Source organism: Sebastes fasciatus, chromosome 5 (genome assembly GCF_043250625.1).
Source record: "Sebastes fasciatus isolate fSebFas1 chromosome 5, fSebFas1.pri, whole genome shotgun sequence".
Classification (NCBI taxonomy): Eukaryota; Metazoa; Chordata; class Actinopteri; order Perciformes; family Sebastidae; genus Sebastes; species Sebastes fasciatus.
Window position 1 is genome coordinate 36,680,422 of NC_133799.1, and position 12,366 is coordinate 36,692,787.

Here is a 12,366-nt window from a genome sequence, read left to right on the forward strand (position 1 = left end):
GCACCAACTTACCTGTCGAGTTCCTCCCCAAGGCCATAGCTCTGAGTAGCCGACAGAAGAATATCTATGATCTTCTCTGCAGGTAAGAGAGAGAGAGAGACAAGTAAGATGAAGATGAAAGTGAAATATTTCTTGCCTCCACATTCCACCCAGCTATGATGCCCTCACCTCCAGCACAACGAGACTAGCTGTGATAAATGAGGCAGGGCTGGGAGCCAGCGGCTGGGTGGGCTGACACTTCTTCTTGGTACATTGTTATACAACCATTAAAGACGGGTGGCCGAGCAAGGTAGGAGTCCATAGACAGGCCACTAACTCCTTCAAGGGAGTGATGTATATAGTGTGTGATACTGGACAGAGGTGGGTCGGGGGGGGCGTGAAGAAATGGAGCAGCATTTTTAAACAACACATTCTCTTCCTGATGAGAGCCAACCGAGAGAGAGGTAGACTGTAACAGCATCGCTGCTGTCGTCAGGTTTCACTCATTAGGTTATGAAATAGATACATAACATCATGAATCCATTTATCCAGCTCTGAGATTTATTTGTTCCAAACAAAATACATAATAATTAGGGCCGTCAATCAATTAAAATATTTAATTGCGATTAATCGCATGATTGTTCATAGTTAAAGCTGCAGTGGGTAGAAGTGGAACAAATGTGCCTCTGTGTCCTCCGGTGCTCCTAACGGCATCTGCAGGATTTCACACACCGGAGGAAAACAAGCAGTAAACTACATGTGATTATCATAAAGTGGGCATGTCTGTAAAGGGGAGACTCGTGGGTACCCATAGAACCCATTTACATTCACATATCTGGAGGTCAGAGGTCAAGGGACCCCTTTGAAAATGGACATGCCAGTTTTTCCTCGCCAAAAATTAACGAAAGTTTGGAGCCTTATTTCACCTCCTTCTTGACAAGCTAGTATGACATGGTTGGTACCGATGGATTCCTGAGGTTTATTAGTTTCATATGATACTAGTATCTTCACTCTAAAGCTTTAAATCTGAGCCCGCTACAACCTCCAAAAGATTGATTGTGTTAATGCGTTAAAGAAATTGGTGGCGTTAAACGCATTATTATCGCGTTAACTTTGACAGCCCTAATAATAATAATAATACTCTTTTTTTGCTTTCTTTCTGAGAGTTGGATGAAGGATGGATATCAATCTCATGATTTTGTGTTCAGTACAGAGCTGGAGTCAGGACATAGTTAGCCTAGCTTAGCATAAAGACTGGAAGCAGGGGGATACAGATAGCCTGGATCTGTCCAAAGTTCAACAACAGGTCGGAACGGCGTACATGGCTGGACCGTGTGTGGTGTGTGATAAACCTGGAATGAGATATATAGGATAGACCTTTATTTGGGAAATTTGGTTGTTGCAGCAGTAAAAAGACAGCAGTAGTACAGATAAATAGAGAAATAAAAGAATACATAATAAAAGGTATATAAAAAACTAAACTAAAATAAGAATAAAATAAAAATAAAAAATATGAAAACTATACAAGACAAAAACTGCACGGTAAAATGACAGAGATATGGTTAAGGTCACAGTACCCAGGTTGTTAGGTTGAGGTGTGAAAGTAGGCAGGGTTTCAACTTCTCTCTCAAACCTCTACTTTTTATTATTCACACAACTACTTCTCTCATTTTTCGTGTAAACAACAGCGTGCAACATCATGAACGCTTTGAAGAGTTTCAAAGGGTGCTTCATTATCCCAACTTGACAACAAGACAACAAAGACACAGAAAAGACAGAATGGTTGGAGAGGTATTGGAACGTTGGTGGGATGCAGCCGGGGGGATAGTACTGCATGACAGCAGGCTTTTCACTCCGCCTTCAAATGAGGCCGTTCACAACAGGTAACACACGTTGTACATGTTGTACAAACTAGCCTGTTTGAGGCATACTGAGGTCTTGATAGTGCTAGGGTATTTTCCCAGCTAGCAATTAAAAAAAATCTAGTCTTAACTGGTGAGAAATGCAGTGCAACTCACATTGAGTTGATCCGTAGTACCTTCAACTGCACAGATAAGAATAGGTCATCATACAGTACCTTGTGATTTTACACCAAACGGAGGCGAATAATCCCCGATCTTGAAGAATCGTTTGTAATTTGGGTCAAGGAACATAGGCGCCAGTTTGTTGAACCTGTTGAAGAAAACATGTTAGAACAGGTAAGAATGAAGAAATGGTATTTGTCAATGCAATATCTGTCCAAGACCCGTATGGCCTTGATGTGTGGAGATGCACTGATTAATGGCAGAATGCTTAAGAGGATTTAGAGCATCATGTTTCCAGCTAATCCGCAGCCTTCACCAAAACAAGCTCAAGTGTGAGGGAGATGACAGAGCTGCAACTTTCACACAGTGAAGGCTGGGAGCAGTTATCCAGTCTGACCACGGAACAGCCACAAGGTGCTTTCCTTAAGAGCACCTCAGAGGTGGTAACTGGGAAGCAGACAAGCACAGCCCATTCACCTCCCTATCAAGATTTATAGCGGGCCAGTTAAGCAACAACTGTGCATTTTTCGATGTGGCTAACTGTAAGCAAAAGTGTATTAAATCACATCTTGGTTTTACCTTTTAGTGTCTTATCTTAAATTATAACTGAGGTCACACAGACCAAAACAAATGGTGGATTCTGGTGGTCCTTGGCAGGACGGTAAATCAAAAACATTTAAGTGTTGACCAAGTGTGGCCAAGTGTGGCCAACACCAGCTGGTTGCCTCCGGGTCTGAAAAGTGAAGTCAATGCTGAAGTGCCTTAAACCTGCATTCTTTCTAACAGCCAGCAGGGGGCGACTCCTCTGGTTGCTAAAAGTAGTGTGATTGTATAGAAGTCTGTGAGAAAATGACCCTACTTCTCTCTTGATTTATTTCCTCAGTAAACATTGTAAACATGAGTTTATGGTCTGAAGTTTCAAGTCTTCTTCAATACAGCATGATGTTCATTTAGTAAATGATGGTCCCATTTAGAGTCAGATAGACGTTAAAGCAGGGGATGCTTTAGGGCGGGGCTACCTTGTGATTGACAGGTCGCTACCACGGCGTTGTCCGGTCTGGGAGTTGTCCGTGTTTTCGTCTTACAACTTTAACCCTTTCACAGTGTTTTCACTTCATAAAAGTTAATTGTAACATTTTGGTTGCTTCAAAACGTTTTATTCAGTGTTCGGTTGTACTTAGCTCCACCCTCTCGTGTCACGTGTAGTTGCAAAAAAACAAGCTGGTGACGGCAAAAAAAACAAGATGGTGACGGCCAAAATGACGAAGTCGAGGCTTCAAAACGGCAGTCCACATCTTATACAGTCTATGGCCAACACTAGTGGTAAAAGCAAGCATTTTTGTGTGTGTGCTGAAAAGTTGTCAAGTATTCAGTATTAACGTGTGATGTAGCTTTATAATCTACAACAGGGTTCCACTTTAAACCATTATCCTTTATGCGTATGTATAGACTAGCAGTAATAATAAGTGTATGAAGAGGCATGTAAACAATATAATAAGATATAATAGATGATAACTTACTCTACATGAACATAGTCCAACAGTTCATTCATGAAGGTGTGCTCAACATTGCATGTAAAACAAAAATGACACCGTTAAAGTGTATTCTGTTAGTTTGTTGCTTCACAACATTAAAGATGTTCTGCTCTATTTAATCTTCACATCTGTCTCCACTTTGGGAGATTAGGCCTTCACAGTTGAGCTTCTTGTTTAAGCACAACTGGACATGTACAGTATGTACTGTATGTATGCACGGGTGTATGTATTTTGAGAAGATCCTTTGGTCAGAGATAAAATCAATAACAAAATCATTCATAACCAAATTAAATGAATAAACTAAATACAAACCTTTCATTTGTCATTTCGTCCATCGTACCAAAGGATTACGGAAGCTAAACTGACTTTCCTGGAATACTGGAGGGCAACTAAATACGTGGTCTATCAGGACACTTATTGTAAAAGTAAACTGCTGAAGAGTTTTTGACAGGAACAAGGACAGTCACTATGTTTTGAAACATTACACACATTTCAAAGTTTCCCTAATATAAAAATGAATCAGACAAGAAAAAAATCCTTATCATAACCAGTTAATTGTTTTACTTTGAATAGTTATACAAAATATATATATATATACTGTATATATATATTTGCTTTAAATGCTAATGTAATCTGTGTCCAATTTTGAAAAATGAAACCTACAAAATGTGTACATAAACCTTTGCTGTGGAAGAACTGAAACAGAAGGAAAAGTGTTTCTTTAACCGAGTCAACCCCTGCAGCTTTGGCAGCTTGTTTCCTTTATGTGTAATATCACATAATGAACTGCAAACGAGCGCTGATTTGGTAACACAAAACAGCTGCTAATCAGTCAGTGTTGGAATGTCTACAGAATAACTGACAGAAACCTGAAAACACTTCAACACAGTTAAGAAACCAGCTACTAATGATGCATCTTGCCTCTCTGTCTCCATACTAAGACAAGACAAGACAAGACACGACAAGACACGACACGACACGACAAGACAAGACAAGTCAAGACAAGACAAGACAAAACAAGACAAGACAAGACAAGATACGACACGACACGACACGACACGACACGACACGACAAGACAAGACAAGACAAGACAAGACAAGACAAGACAAGACAAGACAAGAAATGACAAGATACGACACGACACAAAAACGACACGACTCGACACGACACCTACACGACTCAACACGACTCAACACGACGCGACACGACTCGACGCGACACAAAAACGACTCGACACGACACGACACGGCAAAATCTGGCCCTGCAATTTGCAGCTGCTTACGGTGCGAAGTGTAAGTTACAAAAGAATGGAAACAATAAACTTACTTAAAAATCAGCAAAATACATAACTACAATGAGAGTTGATATTGAACAGATGTATTTTGAAAATTCAAGTTGCATAGAAGTTTTGTTGAATTTCAGGTTTTGTGTGAATGAAAATATTTTCTGTAATCCGAAACCACTTAATCGCTTTCCACAGGTTGTGCAGCCTAATGTCACTGCCAGTGCAGAATACAAGCTGAGACCTCGCTCCACTCAATACTGGGGCTGCTTATTAAGCTGTGCTACTTTTGGTGCTAATGGATATGCTTCAGCACTTCCTTGTATCAAAACAATTGCAGCCTATAGCAGCATATTTTTGGGGACAAGTACTAAATTAGTTAAAAACACTTTTTTAGAGATGGTTCTTCTATCAATACTGAAGGAACCAGGGCATCACATCTCTCTTTCGTGTTCAGGCCCAGACTGGCCAGCTGATTGGCCAGAAGTATCAGGCCCCATTTTATATAATATAAACCATTTAAAACTGTCAGCAAAGAAGCCCCAATTTAAAAAAAACCCGACAACAACAGTTAACATAATAGGTTAACAAGTGCAATGGATTTCTGCTAAAATGATATGACTATGACCATATACAATTTGAAGTAGTTTCACTGTACATAAGGGATGGAACGGTTCAGGGAAAAAATCTGAACCGTTGGGTTCTCTAGTCTCGGTTCAGGACGTGTATGGATCGTTCGGCTCATTTGAAAGAAGTTATGAGGCCGATTGTGTATTTTTTTCATGTATAGTTTGGCTCCCGTTTATTGTCACACTACAAATCATGGCCTATGGAAGGAGGCTGGGACACGGGCGGACATGGGTCTTGAGGTACGGGGTTTAACACATGCGCAGGGTAACTGAAGCTGCGGTCGTGCGTTGCTATTGGCTCAATTTCGGCGACTGCAGACCAGATTTTACTGCACAGGTGTTGATGAAGCGTGACCCAACCCCTTCATGGATGAAGTGCGGCGGTCAGTCAGTTTAGGAAATGGCGAGTGGACACGATAAAGTCCAGTTAGAGGATCCACCAGCATCGTTTGGCTCTGCTGTATGGAGCATTACAGGTTTAGTGTTACCTGAAAATGACGGAAAAAAAGTGGTGGATAAAACGGCGACTGTGTGAGCACTGTGCAACACGTGTGGTTGATGCAACACTTCAGGTAGGAAAGAGCAACTCCTTCTCCACGCAGCATTTAAACAGCCTCTACATGCAGACTCAGACTCAGACTCAGACTCAGACTCAGACTCAGACTCAGACTCAGACTCAGACTCAGGCTCAGACTCAGACTCAGACTCAGACAGGGTAAAGACACAACTACAGCATCTGGGATGTTTATAGTGAAAGATATGCAGCCTGATGCAGTCTCGGAGGACGCTGGATTTCAGCATATGATTAACGTAACGTTAACTGAGCCGCGCTATAATATTCCCTCTCGCCGACACTTAAGCAACACAGTAATTCCAGCAGCACAATCCCTGTAATATGTTTTATATTTATTCATTCATTCTTTTTAAATACCACAGTGGCACAGAAATCCAACCGTATTCCTCCAAATACTGCACTTTATGAGTGGAAAAACTAATCTTTCAATTAAGAGCTGATAATCAGGGAGTTGAGACATACTGTATGTTATAATGTTCTTTTTTTTTTTTTTGGTTGAGCTTATGTTTCAATTTATGTTGATGGCCTTAGTCTATAATTACATCATATTTATAGGAAAATAACAAAGCTGCATGTTCTGTTTGCACTAATGACGGTAGAAGACCTATTCTTTCAGTTAAGATTTGACAATGAAGAAGAGTTTATGTTCCTTATGGAAGCCATACTTTTGTTAAGTCAAATATTTGTTAACTTAATTTTGCCAAATAAATGAAAAGCATGTTGAAATCAGAACATGACCTCCTCGCTGTAACATACTGTAAATGAACCGAACGGAACCGAAAACCGTGATATGAACCCAACCGTGAATTTTGTGAACCGTTCCACCCCTACTGTACATTAGCATATTAAAAACGCCCTTATTTTTAAACCCAACTATATTAAATGAATAAATGTTTTCCTTCAGAGGTTTGCTGACATTTTCAAAAGAGTCATGTTCAAAATGACTCTGTAAAATTACAAGACATTTAACTGTACAGTTTTTGAGTAAATGAAAGGGAAAGTTAGTTCAAATGACATTATAACAGCCATGATTTCATCACATTTGAACTGTTGTAAAAAAAAAAACGGCGTCCTCTTCAGAATGACCCTGACTATGACCATGTCAAATGTGAACAAAATCACCTCAAAATACATAGAAACACACATAGAAAACGTCCTCATGTTTAAAGTCTCATAAAATCTTTTCCCTCAAAGGGTTGTGGACATTTTCAGTCTAATCCTGTTCAGGTTGATGCTGACTATAACCACGTCACATCAGCTGTCATTTTATTATCTCTCTCCAAACTAAATTTTGAAAAGTTAGCATCCCTGATTTACTGAAGTAGGCTCTCCGCCAGTTTTGTTGGAAAATGATCTAAAATGTTGTTACTTTTTGGGGTTTATTTTTAACATCGTGATCGCGAGATTCAGGTATTGTTGCAGATATCTGCTGTTAACCTAACGTTAGCCTTTTGTTTTTTATGTTAGCTGGGTAAAGTTACTTTCAGTATTGTCACCAAGTAACGTTCAAAGACAAAAATAAATTGCAAATTGTTTAATTAATGGTTTAAAACAAGTCAAAACAAGGCAAAAGTGAGCATGGCTCACATACCCCCGCTCACTGCTTGACCCCTATTAAAGTAGGGCCAAAGGTTTTGCCCTTTTGGAAAAATTTTGGGCACCCTGAACTTCTAACCCCCAAAAGACACAACTAGACCACACTGTCAACCATCAGACCACATTTGAAGTTCCTAAGTTAAATAGTTTTCGAGGTCTGCTCCGGAAAGAAACGTTTTTGGCTAAAATGTCAAAACTTTTGGAACAGGCAGCAGTTAATTTATAGGTTCATTGCAGCCGTCACCTTTTAGTGTCCCCTGGAAAGGTTAGCGTTGTCATGTGTGCTACTGGCAGCACATTTCTGTATTCGATTGTTTTCTGTCAGCTGCAGCAAAGGAACCAGCTCAGCAAAGACAGCAGAATAAATGGGTCAAGGATGCTCTGGGCATTTCACCACTCCTTTCTCCTGAGGAAAATCCTCCTGTGTTATCTTAACATGTCACAATGTGGACTCTGTGAGCACACTTCATTAACGCTGCTGTCCAAAGGCCCTGGTGGGTTCCAGGGTTGCGTGTCTCGGTGCTCGGAGAGTAAGTGGGTAAGTGAACTGGCCTGAGGTTTTCTCACGCACTGGGACAACAGCAGAGCAGAAGGGGACAAAAATAGATCTGCACAACTCACCGGCCCATTCAGACCACTGCGTCTTCTGACTCCTCTCATACATAGTGCTGGAAACTTAAGCAGGTGAAGGGCTTTCACGGTGTGGGGACTTCTTCGTTCTTTAATAATGCAGAGGCAGAAATGGGATCTTTCCTCTACCGTACCACTCTGAGCTCAGAGAGCTTTCTATAAAACACGACTGTTTGACTGAGAATACTTGATTTAGGCCCGTTTTTAGGCATACAGTAGGTGAATGAGGTGGTTTCTCCAGAGCACCACAAGCACAGCATTAGGCAAGGAAGGCAACTGCCAACTGAAAGAGCCCTTTATAACTATAGATTTATTACGATGGTTATATTAAACATATAACGTTATGTTAATGTTCAACATCAAAAAGTGAGTTATAACAGTAAGCATTCCTAAAGAAAAGAAAAAATAGAGGAAGATTACTATTAGGGCCGTCAATGTTAACACGCAAATTTGTTTTCATGACAATAGTTTCTTTAACGCATTAACGCGACTTGTGATTTTAAGGTTGTAGCGAGCTCAGTTTTAAAGCTAGAGTGAAGATACCGGCATCACATAAATCTAGAAAACCTGATGAATCCATCGGTACCAACCATGTCATACTAACTTGTCGCAAAAGAGGCTAAATAATGCTGCAACCTTGCGCTAAATTTTGGCGAGGAAAAACTGGCATGGCCATTTTCTAAGGGGTCCTTTGACCTCTGACCTCAAGATATGTGAATGTAAATGGGTTCTATGGGTACCCACGAGTCTCCCCTTTACAGACAGCTGTTGTTGCCTGTTGGGCTGCAGTTTGCCATGTTATGATTTGATTGATTTTTAAATCTTTTGTGTTGATTAACTATGGACAATCATGCGATTAATCACAATTAAATATTTTAATCGATTGACAGCCTTAATTAATATATTAAAGCTACAGTTGGTAATTTTAATAAAAATAAATGTTGTATTATTTGCTGAAACTGTCACTATATCCTGACCATAGGCACAGTTTGAACTTTAAGGTTGGGAGTTCACAAAAAAGAATGTAGAGGGAATGTGATGTATACAACACAGAGAGGTCTGATGTATTGGGATGAATGCTGAATAAGGCATTTTTAAGCAACCAAAATTTTATAATTGACTATCAAGAACTGAAAAAACACTGTGAAAGGGTTAAAGTTCTAAGACGAAAACACAGGCAACTCCCAGACCGGACAACACCGTGGTAGAGATCTGTCAATCACAAGGTAGCCCCGCCCTAAAGCATCCCCTGCTTTATGGTCTATCTGACTCTAAATGGGACCATAATTTACTAAATGAACATCATGCTGTATTGAAGAAGACTTGAAACTAGTGATTGAGACCATAAACTCATGTTTACAATGTTTACTGAGGTAATAAATCAAGAGAGAAGTAGGCTCATTTTCTCATAGACTTCTATACAATCAGACTTCTTTAGCAACCAGAAGAGTCGGCCCCTGCTGGCTGTTAGAAAGAATGCAAGATTAAGGCACTTCGGCATTGGCTTCACTTTTCAGAACCGGAGGTTGCCGCCTGATCACAAAGCATCTGACATTTATGTTTGATGTCTAAAATGCTAAAAGCTCACTTTCATAGTGTGCACATGTTCTTACTTTGGATATATGGCTGTCATCTTGGCAGCTGCAAAACCAGGCTTACAGGCTCCTTCGCTGAGATTGCCGTACTTGTACATCAGCTCCAACGGCCTGTAGACATGGAGGAATGAAGTCAAGCAATGGTTAAATATCCACACACAAATTATATACAGTATACAGTATATGTTACACAAATACTGTGAATAACAAAAGGGGGTAGGGATGCCACGAGAACCGATACTTCGGTACCAAGTCGATGCCAAAATTCTAAAAACGTGACGGTACTCGTTTTCTACAGTACAGACGGGACCGTACGATGCCTGCAGGGTCAGAAATTAACACCCGCAAAGCGCCAAATGCGGCTGCTTCTGTGAAGAGGATTCACTCGTGGAGGAAAAAACTGAACTGATCTGAACAAACTGAATTTCTGTCTTTTGTTGCTTATTGCTAAATCTCTGAAAAGTGGTGTTTGTTTTTTTATTGGACTGTGGACTCTTTATTTCTGGTGAATGTTATTGAGACTTGCATTTGATTATCTTACACTTAACTCCCCAGATCCACTTAGTTTGAACCAATCCAACAGCATCCAATCAAGTTTCAGGAGAAAACCATGAAGAACTAACGTCATGTTACTGAGCTCCAGTTGGATCCAGTTACTCTGCTGTTAGAGTGACGTTACATTTGATGAAGAGCACAGATGGCTTGTTTAGGACTCGAGACCTGAGTTGGGACTTGAGTCACAGACTTGAGACTTACTTGTGACTTGCAAAACAAGGACTTGGTCCCACCTCTGGTAGCCTTTACCCAGTGAAATGTCACCATGTCAGTGAATTTAAACTACTGCGGTCTGAGGATAAATATAGACACATGTACACATTACATGGGATTTATTGTTTTTTTTGTTTTTTTTACTGTGGTATCGAGAATAGTGGAAATTCACTGGTATTGGTATCGACTACTAGATTTCTGGTATTGTGACATCCCTAGTAGGGACAATTCATTAGTGCTGCTTATGCCATCATTGATACGGTGCCTGAAAACAAGCCCCCAAGGCACCCAACAGATGAGTTTCTAGACACTGAGTGGGAAGTGAAACTATAAATAGTAAAATGTATACTCACAGACTGCCATCCAGCTTCACAAGGAACCCTTGTTTGTCATACACTAGACAAAGAAAAATGAGGTTAATATGATGACAATAAATGATATGCCTTAACATTTAGAATACCAGAGTTATTTGTATGACATTGAAGTCATTTTATTACAGAGAAGTTAAAGAGGTTTCTCAGTCCAGTCTCCATAGGTAATTCTGTTCATATTGGAAGATTCTACATGCCAATGTTCAGTGCCAATGCAGGCAGGTAGTGTGCTGTTAAAATGTGAGTGTGACGGTGTGGGTGGAGGCCATCCCCAACCATACCTTAAGCATACTGTAGTTGCCATGCAAAAAACATAGGGCTGTAAAAGTTAATGCGATCATAACGCGTTAACTCAAATTTGTTTTAACGCCACTCATTTCTTTAATCAACCAACCAAACCAAACCAAACCGCAATTTGTGATTTTTAGGTCAGGTTCAGTTTTAAAGCTATAGTGAAGATACTGGTATCATATGAAACTAGAAAACCTGATGAATCCATTGATACCAACCATGTTGTTGAGAAGGAGGTTAAATACAAACTTAATATATATAAACCAAAACCCTAAATTTTGGTGAGGAAAAACAGGCATGTCCATTTTCAAAGGTGTCCCTTGACCTCTGACCTCTAGATATGTGAATGTTAATGGGTTCTATGGGTACCCACGAGTCTCCCCTTTACAGACATGCCCACTTTATGATAATCACATGCAGTTTGGGGCAAGTCATAGTCAAGTCAGCACACTGACACACTGACAGCTGTTGTTGCCTGTTGGGCTGCAGTTTGCCATGTTATGATCTGAGCATATTGTTTTATGCTAAATGCAGTACCTGTGAGGGTTTCTGGACAATATCTGTCATTGTTTTGTGTTGATGATTGATTTACAATAATAAATATATACATACATTTGCATAAAGCAGCATATTTGTCCACTCCCATGTTGATAAGAGTACTAAATACTTGAAAAATCTCCCTTTAAGGTACATTTTGAACAGATAAAAAATGTGCAATTAATTTGTGATTAATCACGATTAACTTTGGACAATCATGCAATTAATCGCAATGTTGTCCAAAATTAAGTTGTTGGTTGTGATTGTGTTTTTAAATATTTTAATCAATTGACAGTCCTAGTTAAAAAACAATCAGTGTCGGCTCTGGAATCAACCTCGTGTGTGGATAATGTTTCACGAGCATCCGGTCAGTCCAGTTGATGCAACGAGGCCCGAGGCTTTTGACCAACAAAATCTTATCAGCTCATCCTTGTATCCAAGTGGATGTTTGTGCCAAATTTGACGAAATTCCCTCGAAGCATTCCTGCTATATCGCGTTCACAAGAAAAGGACAGACGTTAAGGTCACAGTGACCTTGACCTTTGACCTCCAAA

General features: G+C 40.0%; 1 protein-coding gene across 3 annotated transcripts in view; it reads right to left on the reverse strand.

Annotated features, from left to right (window-relative positions):
• Nucleotides 1-12,366, reverse strand: part of st3gal3a (ST3 beta-galactoside alpha-2,3-sialyltransferase 3a) — a 53,683-nt gene that overhangs the window by 33,343 nt on the left and 7,974 nt on the right. For all 3 annotated transcript variants that reach the window (XR_012594088.1, XM_074636943.1, XM_074636944.1), the window contains exons 3-6: nt 10,967-11,009; nt 9,864-9,956; nt 2,057-2,151; nt 13-76 (exon numbers count right to left, since the gene is read on the reverse strand). Coding sequence is in view for 2 of the 3 variants with exons in the window: in XM_074636943.1 (XP_074493044.1) it covers nt 13-76; nt 2,057-2,151; nt 9,864-9,956; nt 10,967-11,009 (295 nt within the window). In the remaining variant the exon portion in view is untranslated. The remainder of the gene's footprint in view (nt 1-12; nt 77-2,056; nt 2,152-9,863; nt 9,957-10,966; nt 11,010-12,366) is intronic.